This window comes from Eucyclogobius newberryi, unplaced genomic scaffold (assembly GCF_026437365.1).
Source record: "Eucyclogobius newberryi isolate DKJ021-1_F unplaced genomic scaffold, fEucNew1.0.hap1 SCAF_12, whole genome shotgun sequence".
Classification (NCBI taxonomy): Eukaryota; Metazoa; Chordata; class Actinopteri; order Gobiiformes; family Gobiidae; genus Eucyclogobius; species Eucyclogobius newberryi.
Genome location: NW_027315746.1, coordinates 11,357,876 through 11,375,884, shown reverse-complemented (window position 1 = coordinate 11,375,884; position 18,009 = coordinate 11,357,876). Strand labels below are relative to the sequence as shown.

General features: G+C 46.0%; 1 protein-coding gene across 1 annotated transcript in view; it reads right to left on the bottom strand.

Moving 5' to 3' along the window:
* skila (SKI-like proto-oncogene a) overlaps positions 1-7,130 on the bottom strand; it is a 59,358-nt gene extending 52,228 nt beyond the window's left edge. The window contains exons 1-2 of the mRNA XM_072440793.1: positions 7,047-7,130; positions 5,299-6,572 (exon numbers count right to left, since the gene is read on the bottom strand). Coding sequence (XP_072296894.1) covers positions 5,299-6,420 — 1,122 coding nt within the window. The 5' untranslated portion in view covers positions 6,421-6,572; positions 7,047-7,130. The remainder of the gene's footprint in view (positions 1-5,298; positions 6,573-7,046) is intronic.
* Positions 7,131-18,009: the final 10,879 nt, after the last annotated feature.

The following is an 18,009-nucleotide window of genomic DNA, read 5'->3' as shown; positions in this document are numbered from 1 at the left end:
AGAAACATCACTTCATACTTTGTTTTCGGGAGATTACACAAGGCCTTCCTTTCTCTTTTTGATGTAATTTCCAATATTTTTCCCACAAATCATCCTGATATTCCACTTTGCATTCCTCCAGAACAACACCCGTGACATGGCACACATCTGTCCACACACCTCTAAACGGCAATACGAGCAGACGTGTCGTACATGTCGCGGGGCCCATTGCAGAGCGTCACATTAAGTGAGTAGTCAGTCAATGCAGTGGACTCACACAGTTAGTCATTAGCGGCGCTGCCAAAACCCAATTACAGCCGGTCTGTGGCGTGATTGACGGGCAGACGGCGGCGGCGGCGGCGGCAGACAGGAGCTGGGCAGAGTGCAGCTGTGTGCGGCTCGCTGCTAATGAATGAAGTCACCGCTCTCCAAAATAGAGCCGACGCACGAGCTGCAGCTGTCGGAGGATCTGTGCCCGGGGACGTGTCACGGGATGTGGGACCGGGGCCGAGAGACGACCGGGCGCAAGACGAGAAAAAAGCGGCGTTTCGTTCGTTTTAGACATATTTGTGACGGCGAGAAGTGGGTGCTGTACCGCGGTTTCGGTCAATGTCGTGAATGTCGTGAATGTCGTTTCAAAGATGTGCAAAGTTCATTTATAGTTTGGAAAAATGTGACAAAAAGAGCTGTATAAGAATGAGAATGAATGAATGAATGAGGTTTATTTGTTATAAACTCTCAAATAAAAAAAGGTATAGTTATATTTCTGCACTTTTATGATAAATTACAGACAGACAGTTCACATTCAACAATTAAACCTCCACTAATATGTTTAAAGACAAGTTTTAACACTGTTTGATAGACGTTTTGTGTCGTTTTTCACGTTTCTTATTCCTGTGTTTGTCCAATTCCCTTTATGGATAATTCAAGATTGTCTAAATGTTTGACTGTTTTTTTACGCTTAGTTTCAAGTCTCCTCACTCGTTTTCACTGGAATCGTAGTTATTAAGTCTGTATCTTGAATTGTGCTGAAATTGACGCTAAAATGCCCTCGATACGCAGCGCAATGCCACTTCCTTTGCCTGGAAAGTCCCACAGCGCGGCATTAAACTCGTCCACCTCCACGGAGACAACACACCGGGTCAAGCGACGGGTCAGAGTTCACAGCGAGTTTTTCAAGGTACTTTATCGCAACGCAAACAGGGCAAGCTGAAAAGTGACAGATTGCCCCTTTAAAGTCAGCGACAACATTGATTTACAATGGAGACTTACTGCAGTTGCTTTCCAAATCAATTACCATATTTTCTGGACTATAAGTGGCACCTTTTTTCATAGTTTTGGCCGGGGTGCGACTTATACTTATATACTTATACTCCGGAGCGACTTATATGTGATATTATTTATTGTTTTCACACTTGCAACCGCATTTCATACTCCAGTGCGACTTATATATGTTTTTTTCTTCTCTATTATGCATTTTTTGGCTGGTGCGACTTATACACCGGTCCTTTTAAGATACCGTACCATTTTATTCCACTTATGCTACGCTACAACAACTTTTACTGGTTTTAATGTACTTCATGTAGACCCTTCACCTTCACACCGCCTCTTTAGTTGAGTAATCGCTGCCAAAAACTGTTTCCTTCCCTCGACGTTGCTTCACGTTGGCCGAGGGTGTTTCCCATTTAGCGTTTGCGTAATTCAGATTCGGTACAATTTGTCTTATAAAACACACACACACACACACACACAGACAGAACGTCCCTGCGGCGACCAGACAACTATTACACAACATCACACGTCTATCAGCTCAAAAGAATCTCTGTCTGCCCGTTGTTGTTTTTCTTTTCCTTTCCCCCCCCCGTCTCTCGCTCTCTTGCTCTCGCTTGTCATGAAACCAATGAAATGACGGAACATGACGGTACGCTTGGAAATTTCGCACCGGTGAAATAATGTCTGTCACATCGCAAACTGAGAAGAAAAAAAAACAAAAAGAAAAGAAACAGATGCCGCAGGTTTCTGGCAAAGAGGAAATGTCTTTTTTTCCTCGGGACAGGAAATGGTAGAAGAATACATGGGAGAATTGTGGAAAAACAAACTTCCTCAATGTTTGGCCTGTTTGGGTCACTTCTTATGCGGCGTCCCGGGGCGGAAAAAGTTAAATAAATGCACTTGTAAATACTTGCTTTGATGTGAACGGTGACTGTAGTCTACACTTGGGTTAGGCTAATAATATAAGCGACGGGTTTAAAAGCAAATAGCGAATGTCAGTGAGGAATCGCGCTTATTATGCTAATTGCTAGGTGCTAAAACATAGAACATTTAAATATTATGACACTGGGGCTGTAGTTGTCGATAAAAAACAGTTGTATTTAGTATTTTGTGTGTGTTTTGTGAGTTTTCTGGACAGTATAGACTCTAAAACACATACGAAAAGCCCTTTTTACGACAGAAACTGGGACAATATTAAAGCAATATGTCAAATAACTATAAGAAATGCATTATTTTCATCGATAATGCACATATTATCTGTGTAGAAGCAGTCAGTCACCACATTTCAACCTTTATCTGGTTGATGATGTATATTAAAAGTCTCAACGTACAATAGGAATAACAGTTTGACTCGTCGACCAATCGAAAACAACATTTTCCAGGTAAAAATGTAGAAAAATCAATTTTTTTTTGCATGATTTGCCACTTCGATCGGTCTAAGCTCGACGTTTCTTGTCCCCGTTACACGACGAGACTTGAAAGTTCAGTTCCCGACGCGTTTTCCACATCCCCGCGCTTCCTCAGAACACGTCCCGGTTACTTCTCGGTAAAAAGGTCACACCGTGTTCCTCTCCGCGCTCCTCCCCAAAGCAGCGCCGTGGACTTGTGGAAGTGGAAACACTGACTCACGACGCTGCGGTCAGAGCGAGAGACAGGTCCGTCTGCCCGACTTCCTCTTTGGCCTCGCCGCACACTTTCAGTTCTCATAAAAACGCATCTCTGTGGAGCACGAGAGAGGTCAGCGCGTTCCCCCGGTCAGTGCTCCCTATCGCACACGCCCCCTCCGCCCCGGTCAGGACGAGAGGGAGCGCAGGCGTCCTCTTTTTTAGACCCACAATCACCCGCTTCCTCTGGGCTTTAGGCAACGGGCTTTCCAGGAACCCGCCGCCCAAAGAGAAGACTGTGACTGAATACTTCCACAACACAATGCAGATTTGAGTCAGGGATAAGTATATATAGTACATGGCAGCGACAAATAACAACTGTTTTCTGTGGAACATTAATCGTTGAGTTTGGATGGCAAAGGGCACGGGACGAGTGAGATATTTACTCAATTTGACGCAGATGAAGCTGAAGTGGTGGCGTTTGAGGACGTCCTGATCCTGACGGAGGAGATTTACACACAACACAGGTTTTTTTTCCAAGAAAACACTAAATGTTTCCTCCGTTACTATCCATTCTGGCTTTGTCTGAATCATAAAACCTCACGGCACGTTTTGGAGTTGGCGTACAGTCCAAATAACAATGACAATAGTTGGAGAATGCTTCAAAAATCGGTTGGTTTAGAGCTAAATTCCACTAAAAATGTTTCTGACAAAAGAAAAGTTGGATGATTTAGCACCTTTTTTAAAAGTGATGAAAGATTAGCACCTCTGCCGTAGCAACGTGCGATTCAGAACAAAATATTCTCTTTTGGTTTGGTGAAAAGCAGTAATTCCCACACGTTTTGTCTCAATTTATTACCATTTAACCTTTTTCTCACACGACGACAACCCCTACATTTAATTATGGTGTATTTTTAGAATCAGTTATCTTTATTTATTAATTATTAATTATTTATTCTTTCAATATCATTATTTTTTATTATACATTCTATTTATGTCAAGGATGTAACATTGACTACATAAAATATACATTCAAATTCCACACAATTTGTCTTTTCTCTTTTAAAACCAGAGCTCATTCCTCTTACACAATGGCAAACAGCTAAAACCAGTGAATAAGTCTAATAACATCATGTTTTAAACAGCACATTGCACAATAGGGAAGTCAAAAAGTCACTTCTGAAAAGCTTTTACATGGAAATGATTTGATTTAGGAAACGCACCTCACACATTTGCATAACAGGATCTCATTGGTCAGACAGAACAATCGGAAAAAGTTAGTCCTGTTGGCAAATTTACACACACGACAGTTTTATAGTGACGCGTGTCGAAGCGACTTGCAACATAAAAAGCAAAGAACAAAAGTGCATTTACAGTGAGACGACATGAAAAACCTCCACGTTCACAGTCACGGCGCCGTCGGGAAAACAGACAAGACCCTTTTCTATTTCAAGGTTGCGTTGCTTAACACGAGTTTGTGCGTCTACTGTTTTGGATGTCTGACGCTTTGTGCATTTCCTCTGCGGTATCGAAAGCGTCTATAGTTTCGAGAAGGAATGTCAACGTGATCCGCGACTGAGGAATGCGGTCGGGACGACGGAAGAGACGCTATTTCCGCTACATGTCAAAATCCAGGCCCGGCTAGACACGGCTTGCATCATCACGATTTGATAAGCTTGTGTTGCAGGTTGTATTGGTAATAGTCGACATGTCCTTAGATCCCAAGTGACGAGCTGGGATTACACAACATCCAGACACAACACATTTTAGTGCCAGAAAACCACTCCATTGGGTCAGACGCTGTGGTCAGAGCAAGGTCATGAGACATCTAACAGTCAATATCAGTTAGCAGAAGTCGATCTTCTCACTCTGGCTCAGCTCTGTTCCAAAGCAGAAGCTCTTATGTAGTCAAACTAAAACACTAGGCCGCGATTTATGACCAAAATAGAACTTACTGATTTAGCATTTCAAAATAAAGCCAACACCTCCTTTACAAATTGTTTCAAAATAAACAGGGCTAAACAAACGTTTGGGTCGTTAGCATTGTGGTGATATTGTGTTATAGTGGGAGGTCACGCAGGCCGCTGCCAGAACATGCTGCTGAAGCAGAGTTAAAGCTGCCTCTGTAGCAGGCCTTTTGTCCGGCCTCATTCAGTGACCCCTTTGTGACCCCGACACAAACTGCACTTCCCCTGGTCCTGCAGCTGTGATCAGAGCCGAGCAGACATGTGTCACCACCTGTTCCTCTGCAGCATACAACCGGTCACCAACGGTTTAAGAAAACAAACCCGAGTGCTGAGCAGACAAAACACAGACTGTAGTGTCCCAGAGCAGGAGGCCGTCTTTCACAGGAAGCTGAAGTTATTACACGTGCAGGACACGGGCTCATATCTCATCCAACCCACTTACACTCACACTCTGAGAGAAATCAATAAGCTCTTACTTTGTCTAGCGAGCGCTTGAGCTGGAAGTGAAACTTCTCCTTGACCTCCTCCAGGCGCTGCTTCAGTTTGTGCTCCTCGGACGAGCCCTGGTACTTGCGGGCCAGCTGCAGGTAGCAGGGCCACTTGGCCGAGTCAAAGCCCCAGTGACAGGTCCTCTTGTCCGGCGACTTGTGCGAGTGCATGACGAACTTCTGTGGTGAGAAGAGCAGCTGGCACTCCACGCACTGGATACAGGGCGCCTCGGGCTGAGTGTAGAACTGGGGCACGAACAGGCCCTGGCACTTGCCCAGACACTGGTGCTCCACCTGGAAGCTGCTGTCGCTCTCCTTGAGCAGGGCCTGAGCCGACAGTTTTCCGCTGGGGTCGGCAGGCAGAGCGGTCCCGGGACGGAGCAGAGCGTTGCACAGACGCTGGGCGTCGGTAAGCGTGATGAGGCCGCAGGACGGCGCGTTGAAGGGAAGGATGCCCAGCACTTTGAGGATGTGGAGCTGCTCTGCGTCGCAGCGGGAGCAGTAAACGTAGAGCTCGTCACACACCGTGTTGATCTGCTGCAGAGAGAAGTCGCGCAGCACCGAGTTCAGCACTTGAGGCAGACACAGGCGCTTCTCACCGCCCACCACGAAGCACGAGATGGACTCTCCCTCCAGCACCGAGTGGGTGAGCTCTGTGGAGCTGTCACTGGGCACCAGCAGAGGGCCTCCTCCCAGGACCGGGGGCGAGGGCAGGGGGGGCATGCCCGCGGGGGAGTGCTCGTGTCCGGTGCGGGCCGAGAAGGCAGCTGGACCCCCAAGAGAGCTCTGGCTGCTCAGAGTGAACTGAGCCAGGGTGTGTTTAAGTCCAGGGCTGAGGTCCAGGGCCTTGGCTCCACCCATATGCAGCTCCGCTCGGCCCTCCAGCTCCAGGTCCGAGCCCAGACGCTCCGGCTGCTCGCGCTTCACTTTGGGAGGTTTGGACAGTTGGTCCAGACTGCGCCTCTTTAGGTTCATCTCGGCCATGACGCGCTTCTTTATGGGCGCGTCCTCCAGCCGCTCCCTGTACAGGCGCTTCAGGCTGCCTTTGAGCACGCTCAGCTCCTTGAACGGGGGCTTCAGGCTGGTCTGGGGGCTGGCCATGTCAAACATAGGTCACTGTCTCTGTCTGCGATGAAGTCGTATATTCCACTGAACGAGTCTCTCCAAAATTCTTTTCAAATGAGACAAATGTTGTGGCTCTCACACACGAGCATCGTGCTGGCAGAAGTATGCAATATTTAGATCCTCTTCTCTTTTTTCTCCTAAAAGTGAAAAACAAAAGTACTATTAGAATCATGCAATACACAGTGCTCGTTACCTCCAGTGAGCTAATGAGTTTACAAGAGAAATGATCACGTCAGATGGTGTCGTGGCCTGTGAAACGTGAGAGTTAAACTGTTTTATGGCCACTATCAGCTGAAGGCTGGAGGTCAGAGGCTGTTTGCCAAATGGCCATTACCATACTTCACACAAACACAGCTTTTTCAGACCTTGTAATTGAACCTTGGGGACATTTGCATTTATGTTTCCACTAAAGGCTTCAAACTCCCAAACACAAAGTGAGAATTTTAACAAGTGAAACCAGGTGAGCGGCTTGAGACGTGACAACAGCACAAACCCTCTTTTCCATCACATTGAGACGCTAAAGGCTCGCGCACAATGCTCACGTGACACGTCACTTTGCAAATGAAAGTGTCCTTCCCACCACATTGTCCCGTCCCCTCAGGTCCGCTTACCCCACGCTGACCCCATCAGCTCCGTGAAAAACACTGGATAAAAGCGTGAACAGCGGTCGTCCCGCGCGCTCTGTCCCGTCACAGCACGACACGCCGCGCGCGCCCTGGACCGCGGTGTCTTCCCCTTCTCCCGCTGACGTAAACAACACTCAACCTTCCCCTGAATCACGCAGATAACACCACATCTACACCATATATACACCACCACAAGCAAGACGCGACCTGCCGCGGACAATAACGCGTCAAAAGCTGTTATAATCTGGCGCAGTGGAGCAATTCCGTGAGTGTCAGTGTTTTTTTTCTTGTAGTTGCGCGGATCAGACACGAAATGCTGCTCTGCGTAAAGCTCCACGCACGCGGGGCGCGAGGGGACGTTTTGTAGGCGTTTTACAGCCGCAAACCCGCCATAGGCTGACGTGAAAGGCAGTGGCTGTGCAATTACAGCGGCCGGCCAATGACCGCGCGGCTCTCGCGGCGCATTAACGTGAGCCCCCCCCCGTCCGCCCCCGCGCGCGACCGGATAAAACCGTGCACTTCTTTTCTCCCTCTCCGGGGACGCGTGCGGGATCCGCGCGACGTAACGCGGTAGAATATGAGATTTATCCAGGTGTCATACGCGGCTGTCGCGGGTTTTTTTGGTGCAAGGACACTCCACTCCACCCCACCCCTCGTCCTCCCTCTCTCCTACTCTCCTCTCCTCCTCCTCCTCCCTCTCTCCTCTCCTCCTCCTCCCTCTCTCCTTCTCTCCTCTCCTCCTCCTCCTCTCCTCCTGATTATCTCCTTTCCTTCTCTCCTCTCCTTTTCCTTCTCACCTCTCTCCTCTCCTTCTCTTCTTTCCTTTTCCTCCTCTCTCCTCTCCTCCTTCTCTCCTCTCCTCCTCCTTTCCTTCTCTTCTCTCCTCCTGATTCTCTCCTTCTCTCCTCCTCTCCTCCTGATTGTCTCCTTCTCTCCTTTCCTTCTCCCTCCTCCTCCTTCTCCTCTCCTCCTCCTCCTCCACAGCGGCGGTATGCAGAGCGCAGACGGCTCTGATAATGACATTCACTGTCTGTACACACTCTTACTACAGTCTGGTCCTGGGGGGGGGGGGGGGCGGGGGGCACCGCGGTCCGGGGGGCTCGAGGCGCGCGGGGGGGCGCACAAGTCGCATTTCAGACGCGACTTGTGCGTAAAAGTAAAAAAAAAACAAAGAGAGAGCTCGTCCGGTCCCGGTCCCTCTCCCCACACAGCCCGGACCCCCCCGGAATGAGTCCATATTTCATGACTGACTGACATGTTGTAACGGAACATTTGTTTGTAATAATTATTCCTCGCGCTGAAGCGAAAGCCCCGCGCGTGCGTCTTATATGCGCAGCGTTTGCTCCACTGACCCAGCAAAGCCCCGGCGTCAATACAGCGCGTCAAAACCTCCGTTAGAACAAACCCAACCGCGCTTCAATTCTGCTCCAAAGTGTGAAAAACGGACGCGGGACAAAACGACAACAATAGTGGAAAGAAACGCAGCGAAATCGACGCGTTTCTGTGACGGGAGAGCGAAGGGGGGGGGGGGGGGGGGGGTCCCGTAAAGGTTAATATTAATGCGGGGCTAACGCGGCTAACAGCAGACGACTAACGCCAGACTCAAGACGCGTTCCGCCGCCGACCAAAACAACCGGACGATCTATCCCCCCCCCCCAAAAAAGCGCCATTCCCCACGTGACAAGCAGTCCCCAAAAAACGCCGCATTTCGAACCGCCGCGATAAACACTTGCCTTGCGTGTCGCGAGCCCGGGTCCCGTCCTCCTCTCGCGTCCGCGCTCCTCTCGACACTGTCTGGAAAAGCCGAGCTCGCGCGCACAGACACAGCCCCAGAGCGTCACTGCGCACGAGCTGCCGAGAGGCGGAGACGTCACCGGAGCACGGAAACTATGCGGCGGCGTCTCTCTCTCTCTCTCTGCGCTGTGTGTGTGTGTGTGTGTGTGTGTGTGTGTGTGTGTGTGTGTGTGTGTGTGTGTGTGTGTGTGTGCGTGTGTGTGTGCGTGTGTGTGTGTGTGTGTGTGTGTGTGTGTGTGTGTGTGTGTGTGTGTGTGTGTGGCGCGGTGGCGGGGCGGTCTGTGCGCGCGTGTCTGTCTGTCTGTCTGGGAAGGTTTTCCGAGGGGCACGAGCGCGCGCCGGGAGGAAGTGGCACGAGTGAACGAAGCCGACTAGCGGAAGAGGGACGCGCTGAAGGAGGAATAAGGGGTTTTTCTTTCTTTTTCTTTTTCTTTTTTTTTTACACTTGAACTGTTTATTCTGTCCTTATGCTGCGTGCTATGAAGGTTATTTAGTGTTTTTGTTACGATTTTTGTTTGTTTTTTACGTTTAATTTTTTTTTTATATCGAATTTTTTTGACAGCGAATGAAAAAAATGTTGACATTGAATTAAATTTTTATTGACATCGTATTTTTTTTTACATAAAGTTTAACTGTTCTTTTCAGATCGAATTTTTTTGACATCGAATGACATTTTTTTGACATCAAATTAAAAAAAATGTACATCGTATTTTTTCACATACATTTTTTTTTACATCGTATTTTTTTTTTACATCGAATTAAAAAAAAAATTTACATACATTTTTTTTGACATCGAATGAAACATTTTTTGACATCGAATTTAACTTTTTTTTCTCATAATTTTTTTTTTACATCGAATTTAAAAAAAAGTAATCATATTTATATACAATGGATATTTTTACTAGATTCGATGTCCCAAAAAAAAAAATCTTAATAAAAATACAAAATAACCTTCATACATACATGTCATTTTGGCAGTTTACATGGCCAATATAAAACAGATAAAACAAATATTTGATCTTATTTTTTTGTGTGTTTATGTTAAAAATATGGCAGTCAAAACACACATGTTAGTTTGTTTGTTAGTTAGTTAATTTGTGGATTTATTTTAACTGTTGTATTTGGAAAGAACGTGCAATGACTTTTAAAGGAACTCTTTCGCTCTGACGTTGGTTTGAACAGTCAGAATGGAATCTCACTTCAGATGTAACTGTTTACATGACGTTTCAATGATTTTATTTTACTTGTTGCCCCAAAACAAAGAGAAAAAAAAACCAAAACAAAGGGAAACCGATGTTTTTCTGTTGCCAAAACTCTGGAATGAACTCCTTCTGCGGTTTAGACAAATTGAGTCACTTTCTGTTTTTAAATCTTTTATAAAAACGCCACTTTTTCCCTGTAACATTTTAACACAAGTAGTAATGTTGACTTTAGTTTGTTGTTTGCTGTTTCAATGTGTGATAAAAAAAAATAAAAAAAATACTATTATCTTACATTGTCTTATGTGTTAAGCATTTTGGTCGACTTTGTTGTTTTTAAGGTGCTCTATAAATAAAGTTGGATTGGATTTTATAACTCCACAAATGCATTTTTGTATCTCATCAAAGTATAATGTCCTACTGTCGTTAAATTTAGACTTATTTGCTCTTGCGCTGCTCTTAAAAATAAAGGTTCTCTTGTCTTAAATAGGAGATGGTGAACATTTTGTAACTCAATGAAAATATTCCATGGGTTAAAAACTGCAGTCCAAATATACTGTGTAGTGTAAAGCTATAAAAAGCCAAACTCAACGTCTAAAATAAATAAAACTAACACGATGGCTCAATAATTCACGCTGTGGAAAAGAAAGAGACAAAGATTGCAGGATCAAACCAATTTGATGATGAAAAGTGAAGGAAAACATGACATTTTTATTGATTTTGTTTCATTTCGCACCAAAAATGCAGAAGAATCGACACAACCGAGGTCACGATTGTGGTAAGACGGGCATTATTACAATACTATAGTAACAAATGCAGTAGTATTACAGTAGATTACAGCGTACTGCTCTTCGTGTTAGTTCCAGAAGCCCGTCTCGTACACATTGGCCTAGTTATTTATAAATGATTGTAGGTATTTGACTCCGCTTGACATATTAATATACAGTGTATGATTGAAACACATTGGTGGCCGTGTGAGAAATGCTTCAGACATTGATTTCCCTGTAATAACATCGCTCTGGAATGTGGCGAGTAAATTAATCTCCAGTGAGCAAATGGCTGTTCATTAAAGCCACAGTGACGGGGAAAGATGAGGCCACCGGCGAACAGTATTTATCTGTGTAAAGGTGCACTATGTAACTTCTCTCCATGGAAACACACTGGTGAGTTACAGGTCACATCTGTGGAGAGACACTCACTTGATCGTGTTTATCAGCGTTATTATCCATTTATTATTCGAGGTGTAGAAAAAGCTTCAGTTGTGCTCATCTGGACACTGTTTTACTTTATTTGCGTGTACTAAATAGTCTTCTTGGTGGCACAGTGGTGAGTGAGTAGCCAGGAGTCGCCTCAGAGCAGGAAGGTGGCAGGTTCGACTCTTTGGTTTCTCTGTGCGGAGTTTGCTTGTTTCTTCTCGTGTCTGGTGGTGTTTCCTCCGGGCGACGGTTTCCCCCCCATCAACCCAAAAGACGTGCACAACGGGGAGAAATCCTCCAGCTTAAAAAGTCCTGAGCAAGTACAGCACAAGTACCTGGAGAAGGTCCTTGAGCGCTTTTCATGACAGCAATCACTTAGCAGGGAGCATGTGGAAGGGTTTCAGATTTTAAAGAAAGGAATGAAATAACATTATGTATTGAAAAGGATATTTACAGTACATTTTGCATCGAGTGGAGGAGTTCAAGTATCTCGGGGTCTTGTTCACGAGTGAGGGGAACAAGACCCCGGATCGGTCGGACTGTTGTGGTGAAGAAGGAGCTGAGTCGAAAGCTCTCTATTTACCGGTCGGTCTACGTTCCTACCCTCACCTATGGTCATGAGCTTTGGGTAGAGACCGAAAGGAAAAGATCGCGGATACAAGCGGTCGAAATGAGTTTCCTCCTCCGTGTGGCTGGGCGCTCCCTTAGAGATAAGGTGAGGAGCTCGGCCACACGGGGGGAACTCGGAGTAGAGCAGCTGCTCCTCCACGTCGTTTATTATACCACAATAGCAAACTGATTTATTTGCCCAAAACCCAAAGTTGGTGGTATTTAGTGAGACAAAGCTTTGGAGTACTCGAAGAGTAAAATAAAATACACAGTGCTGCTTCTTCACAGCCTCTGAAAAGAACAGAAGGTTTTATTGTCTTTATTACTCCCAATGAAACTCACCATTTGCGTTATTATTCCCATCACATGGTGCAGCTGTGGCTCAGTGGTAGAACATTTGCTGTCTCACACTAAACTTGTTTGACCTTGTGTCAGTGGGCAAGACACTTTTCCCCCCAGGGTCCATGTAGAAAGCTCCATTATATAACATTTTGATTTGCGATCCATCTTTGCCGTGTTATCCAGTCGCACCTTTTATCCATTCTTCTCGTGTGGAGGATCTACTTTCACAGCCTCCCCCTCGCCCCTCCCCCGTCTTTATGGGCCATCTCTGAAAGGTCAAGAGGTCGTTTGGGCCGTCTACTCCGCCTCCAATGATCATGACAGTTAATAAAAGCTACCACGGGGCTCGCAGAGGTCAACTGTCCACAGATGATGTTTATTTACATGATGCACCACATTGTCTGGTACAAGAACCTCCTGTCACGACATTATGACATTATAATATCTTTGTTTATCTAATTTAAATATTTACTACATTTTTAACTTATATGGCGCTTTTTAGACACTCAAACACACTTTTTCAACACAAAAAACGAATATGTTTTTAATGTGCATCTGATGTAAAAAACAAAAATAAAGACACAACATGGTAAAATTCCATATGCAAATCACCTTATGTGGCTAATGGAAGGAAAGAAGATAAAGTTATTTGTGAAGCAGTTGCAAAGTGATGTGGCATAATTTTCTATAACGTCAGATGCCCTTCCTGTCTTTAATCATGTCGCCCCAAAAGCCATGTTTCCACCGGTTCAATTTGGAGCCGATCGAAACTGTTTAAAAGTGTCTTAAGTCAACCGTATTTGACACGTTTAAGGGGTTCGAAGAGGGTCCAAAACGGGTCCGAGGCCGATCCGAAGCCGGTCCAAAGCCGGTCCAAAGCCGGTCCAAAACTGGTCCAAAACAGGTGCGAGACTGGTCCAAAACGGGTCCGTGGTCGGTCCAAAACGGGTCCCAAGCTGGTTCCAAGCCGGTCCAAAGCCAGTCCGAAGCCGGCAGCCGGTCCAGAAGCCGACTGCAGCCAAGAACGAGTTGATTGGACAATAGCCAATACACACTTTCGACAATAAAAAGCAGATAAACATATTTTTGATCAACCGCCATAATATTACTCGTGGCGGTAACGTATACTATATGTTGAGTCGTCACGCTTGTCAGAACAAAGCGGCGCACGTAAATGGCACTGCGGTTGTGTTAGTGGTGTTCTGCAACTATGTCCACGCTGTTCCCTATTATAACGCCATATTTGAGTTTTTCTTGTGCAAACCTCTCCTGGACCCTCCTCCAGCCTCTTTCTCCCCTCTCTCCTGTCTGTGTCTGTGTCTCTGTCTGTCTCTGTCTGTCTCTGTCTGTCTCTGTCTGTCTCTGTCTGTGTCTGTCTGTGTCTGTCTGTGTCTGTCTGTGTCTGTCTGTGTCTGTCTGTGTCTGTCTGTGTCTGTCTGTGTGTGTCTGTCTGTGTCTGTCTGTCTGTCTGTGTCTGTCTGTCTGTGTGTGTCTGTCTGTGTCTGTCTGTCTGTCTGTGTCTGTCTGTCTGTGTCTGTCTGTCTGTGTCTGTCTGTCTGTCTGTCTGTCTGTCTGTCTGTCTGTCTGTGTGTCTGTGTCTGTCTGTGTGTGTGTGTGTGTGTGTGTGTGTCTGTGTGTGTGTGTGTGTGTGTGTCTGTGTGTGTGTGTGTGTGTGTGTGTGTGTCTGTGTGTGTGTGTGTGTCTGTGTGTGTGTGTGTGTGTGTGTCTGTGTGTGTGTGTGTGTGTGTGTCTGTCTGTGTCTGTCTGTCTGTCTGTCTGTCTGTCTGTCTGTCTGTGTGTGTGTGTGTGTCTGTGTGTGTGTGTGTGTGTCTGTGTCTGTGTGTGTGTGTGTCTGTGTGTGTGTGTGTGTGTGTGTGTGTGTGTGTGTGTCTGTGTGTGTGTGTGTGTCTGTGTGTGTGTGTGTGTGTGTGTGTGTGTGTGGGAGAGCCAGGTCAGCAGTTGTTTCGTACGGCGGCCGGTCCGTCCCGGGACAACAACAGCATCATCGATTGGCCAGAACAGCGTGGGCGTGGCCTGTGGGGACTACATTAATCTCATATGTGCAATAATAATAGAGCGAGCACAATCATTAGAGCGGCGGCTGAGCGATGGAGCCCGTGACAGCTCCGAGGAGGAGAAGGCCGCCGCCCGCAACTGTTGGAATTATGGTGATTGTTTTAAGATGATTGGTTTGGAGCATACTTTTGTTTTTAAACTGCCTTTCAGATCGCTGGGATACATCACCATCTTAAATACGATCAGTTTATAAGTGCTTGAAATATGCACAATATGTGTTGTTTTAAGATTACCAATGGAACAAGCATGAAATATCTTGTTTTTCTTGTTTTAATACAAGCATTTTCCAACTTAAAATTAGAAAAATAACATGAAATATAGCCGCAAGCGGCAATGATCGGCCCTCGCCACGCCGCCGCCACACCGCCGCCACGCCGCAAGAGGAGGGGGCGCTAACGCGCCCCAATTGTCCTTTTATCACGCCTACTGCTGAATCTGTGACGCTGTCACATGTTCTCCCCTTTGTTTTACCATCAAAAAGCAATTTTATTTTGAATTCTTGGCAAAATGTGCGGCTTTGCCGCACAGACACCGTGACTCTTTGAATGAAAATGTGGATAACTTTTGATGGTCCTGAAGATGAGTCTCACCAAATTTCAGGTTAATAGGGCTGACGCCCTGGGAGGAGTTTGTGAAAGTCTAAAGTGTAAACATGTTCTGGCCCCATTGGAATAACATGGGAGGTTTCGGTCATCGTTACGGCAACGCCATAACAATTATGACATGGGTCTCATTGACTTTTTTGATGGGGATGCTAAAATTGAGTTGTGTGTCAAATTTCATATAATTTCGCAAAACTAAACATTTAACCTCCATATAAAATCTGTAGGGGGCGCTGTGGCGCCAAATGAATTTATTTCACTTCAAGTAGGTTTAGGGCAAAGAGTTTAACAACTGATTCTAATTTGACGCAATTCGGACTTTATCTGCACAAACGGCAGAAATTTTAAATATGGGAGATTTCTGAAATTTTAGTTACAGTTTGCGGCTTCGCCGCACAGAGACCGTGAGAGGTATCAATGTAATTTGGATAACTTTTGATGTCCCACTCCTCAGTAGCATTTTCACCAAATTTCAGCTTTTTAGGGCCAACGCCCTGGGAGGAGTTCGCAAAAGTACGACGTTTGGAAAGACTCCGAAGTCATGTTTAGCCATTTTTGAAGCAATATGGCCGACATTTGGTTCGGGGGACGGCGTTGCCGTAATAATATTTTTTACTTCTCTTGTCACCATCTACCTCTGCGCCAAATTTCATGATTCTACGATCAGATTTTTTTTGGGTCATTTCCCATCTCTCAATGCATTTTTGGTACATTTGGTGGCGCTGACGCGCCAATTTTTTTTATTTTAGAAAAGGAAAATAGCCAGAATGTAGAGAGGCACGATTTTTAGAGGTGTGCAAATTTTTGTGACTTTTCGTCAATGTTCACTGGGTGAAAAATAGGGGGGTTGGTCCCGAGAAGAAGAAGAAAGAAAGAAAGAAAGAAAGAAAGAATAATATTCCGATGCGAAAACAATGTTTCCCATTTTTCAAATATCATAAACTATACATTTTCGGAAAGCGCTCGCGCTTTCCTACCTCATGGTGTGGGTCCCTGGTCACTGACGGGTACTTTCGATAATTTTGAGTGGGCTCCGCCCACTTTGTGTTTTTGGCCCTCTATACAGTAATAATGTTCAATTTTTGCATTACATGCTTATATGCACGGAACATGCAAGAGATGGGGAACGTATTCGTGAGCTACTTAGCGCAAATGAGTGCTTTATATGGGGATGACGACCGCTTCGCGGTCGTCATCCCAATGTAAAGTGCTCGTTTAGTGCGAACTTTTGCACGGGCTTCGCCCGTTTACAACGGTAATGTTCCATTTTCCTACAACTAATTAGTATGCACGGGGCGTGCATGAGTGGAGGAGTGCGTTAGTGAGTGTTTGGAAGTGGGCGAGCGCTTCGCGCTCGATTTCGTGCGCACTACGTGCGCACTTTCGCAGCCGTGCTTCGCACGGCCTTACGAGATTAATAGGCCTCTCGCCAGCTTGTGGCGCTCGGGCCTAATAAGAGCTTTTTAACATGCGACAAGCTGGCATCTGTCCAAAGCGTACCCCGCCTAAGGCCCAAAGTCACTGGGCTAGGCTCCAGTCACACACGACTTCGAAAATGATTAAGAGTTATTGGCAAATCTTATCTTAAGAAAGTCAAAATATATATATATATATATATATATATAATATAATAATATATATTATATGTATATATATATATTATTAATAAAATCAGTTTTTCCAGTGATTCGTTTGGATTGGGTTCTTAATAACTCTGAAAAAGCTCTTTATTAATTTGACTGATCTTTTCTTATGCAGCTGAAGACCTTGTTATTTTGTCACAGTTTCAAGTATTAGTCACTTCAGTCCTTCTTTTCATAAACTCAGGAGCTTATCAAGTGCATTTTAGATTTTTGTCTGACCGACAGGCGCTGCTGGACTTGTGCACGGACAGTCGTCTCCATTAGAGCCATTAGAGCCAAAGTGTTGGACTGATATTGGACCGGTGTAAGTGGCCCCTGGTGTAAGTGGCCCCTGGAGAACACACTTCAGTCTCATGTGAGTGCTGCAAGATCAATGAGAACATTCACATCTGCCTGGGCCTCAGGAGCTCTCCTCTATCTGGACTGGACTCTGGTCTGGACTCTGGACTGGACTCTGGTCTGGACCCTGGACTGGACCCTGGACTGGACTCTGGACTGGACTCTGGACTGGACTCTGGACTGGACTCAGGTCTGGACTCAGGTCTGGACTCAGGTCTGGACTGATCTTTGGTCTAGACTCTGGTCTGGGCTGATCTTTGGTCTAGACTCTGGTCTGGTCTGATCTTTGGTCTAGACTCTGGTCTGGACTGATCTTTGGCCTAGACTCTGGTCTGGTCTGATCTCTGGTCTGATCTTTGGTCTCGACTCTGGTCTGGGCTGATCTTTGGTCTCGACTCTGGTCTGGGCTGATCTTTGGTCTAGACTCTGGTCTGGGCTGATCTTTGGTCTAGACTCTGGTCTGGTCTGATCTTTGGTCTAGACTCTGGTCTGGTCTGATCTTTGGTCTAGACTCTGGTCTGGTCTGATCTCTGGTCTGATCTTTGGTCTCGACTCTGGTCTGGTCTGATCTTTGGTCTAGACTCTGGTCTGGTCTGATCTTTGGTCTAGACTCTGGTCTGGTCTGATCTCTGGTCTGATCTTTGGTCTCGACTCTGGTCTGGGCTGATCTTTGGTCTAGACTCTGGTCTGGGCTGATCTTTGGTCTAGACTCTGGTCTGGGCTGATCTTTGGTCTCGACTCTGGTCTGGACAGATCTTTGGTCTAGACTCTGGTCTGGTCTGATCTTTGGTCTAGACTCTGGTCTGGTCTGATCTCTGGTCTGATCTTTGGTCTCGACTCTGGTCTGGGCTGATCTTTGGTCTAGACTCTGGTCTGGGCTGATCTTTGGTCTAGACTCTGGTCTGGTCTGATCTTTGGTCTAGACTCTGGACTGATCTTTGGCCTAGACTCTGGTCTGGTCTGATCTTTGGTCTAGACTCGGGTCTGGACTGATCTTTGGTCTAGACTCTGGTCTGGACTGATCTTTGGTCTAGACTCTGGTCTGGTCTGATCTTTGGTCTAGACTCTGGTCTGGTCTGATCTTTGGTCTAGACTCTGGTCTGGACTGATCTTTGGCCTAGACTCTGGTCTGGTCTGATCTTTGGTCT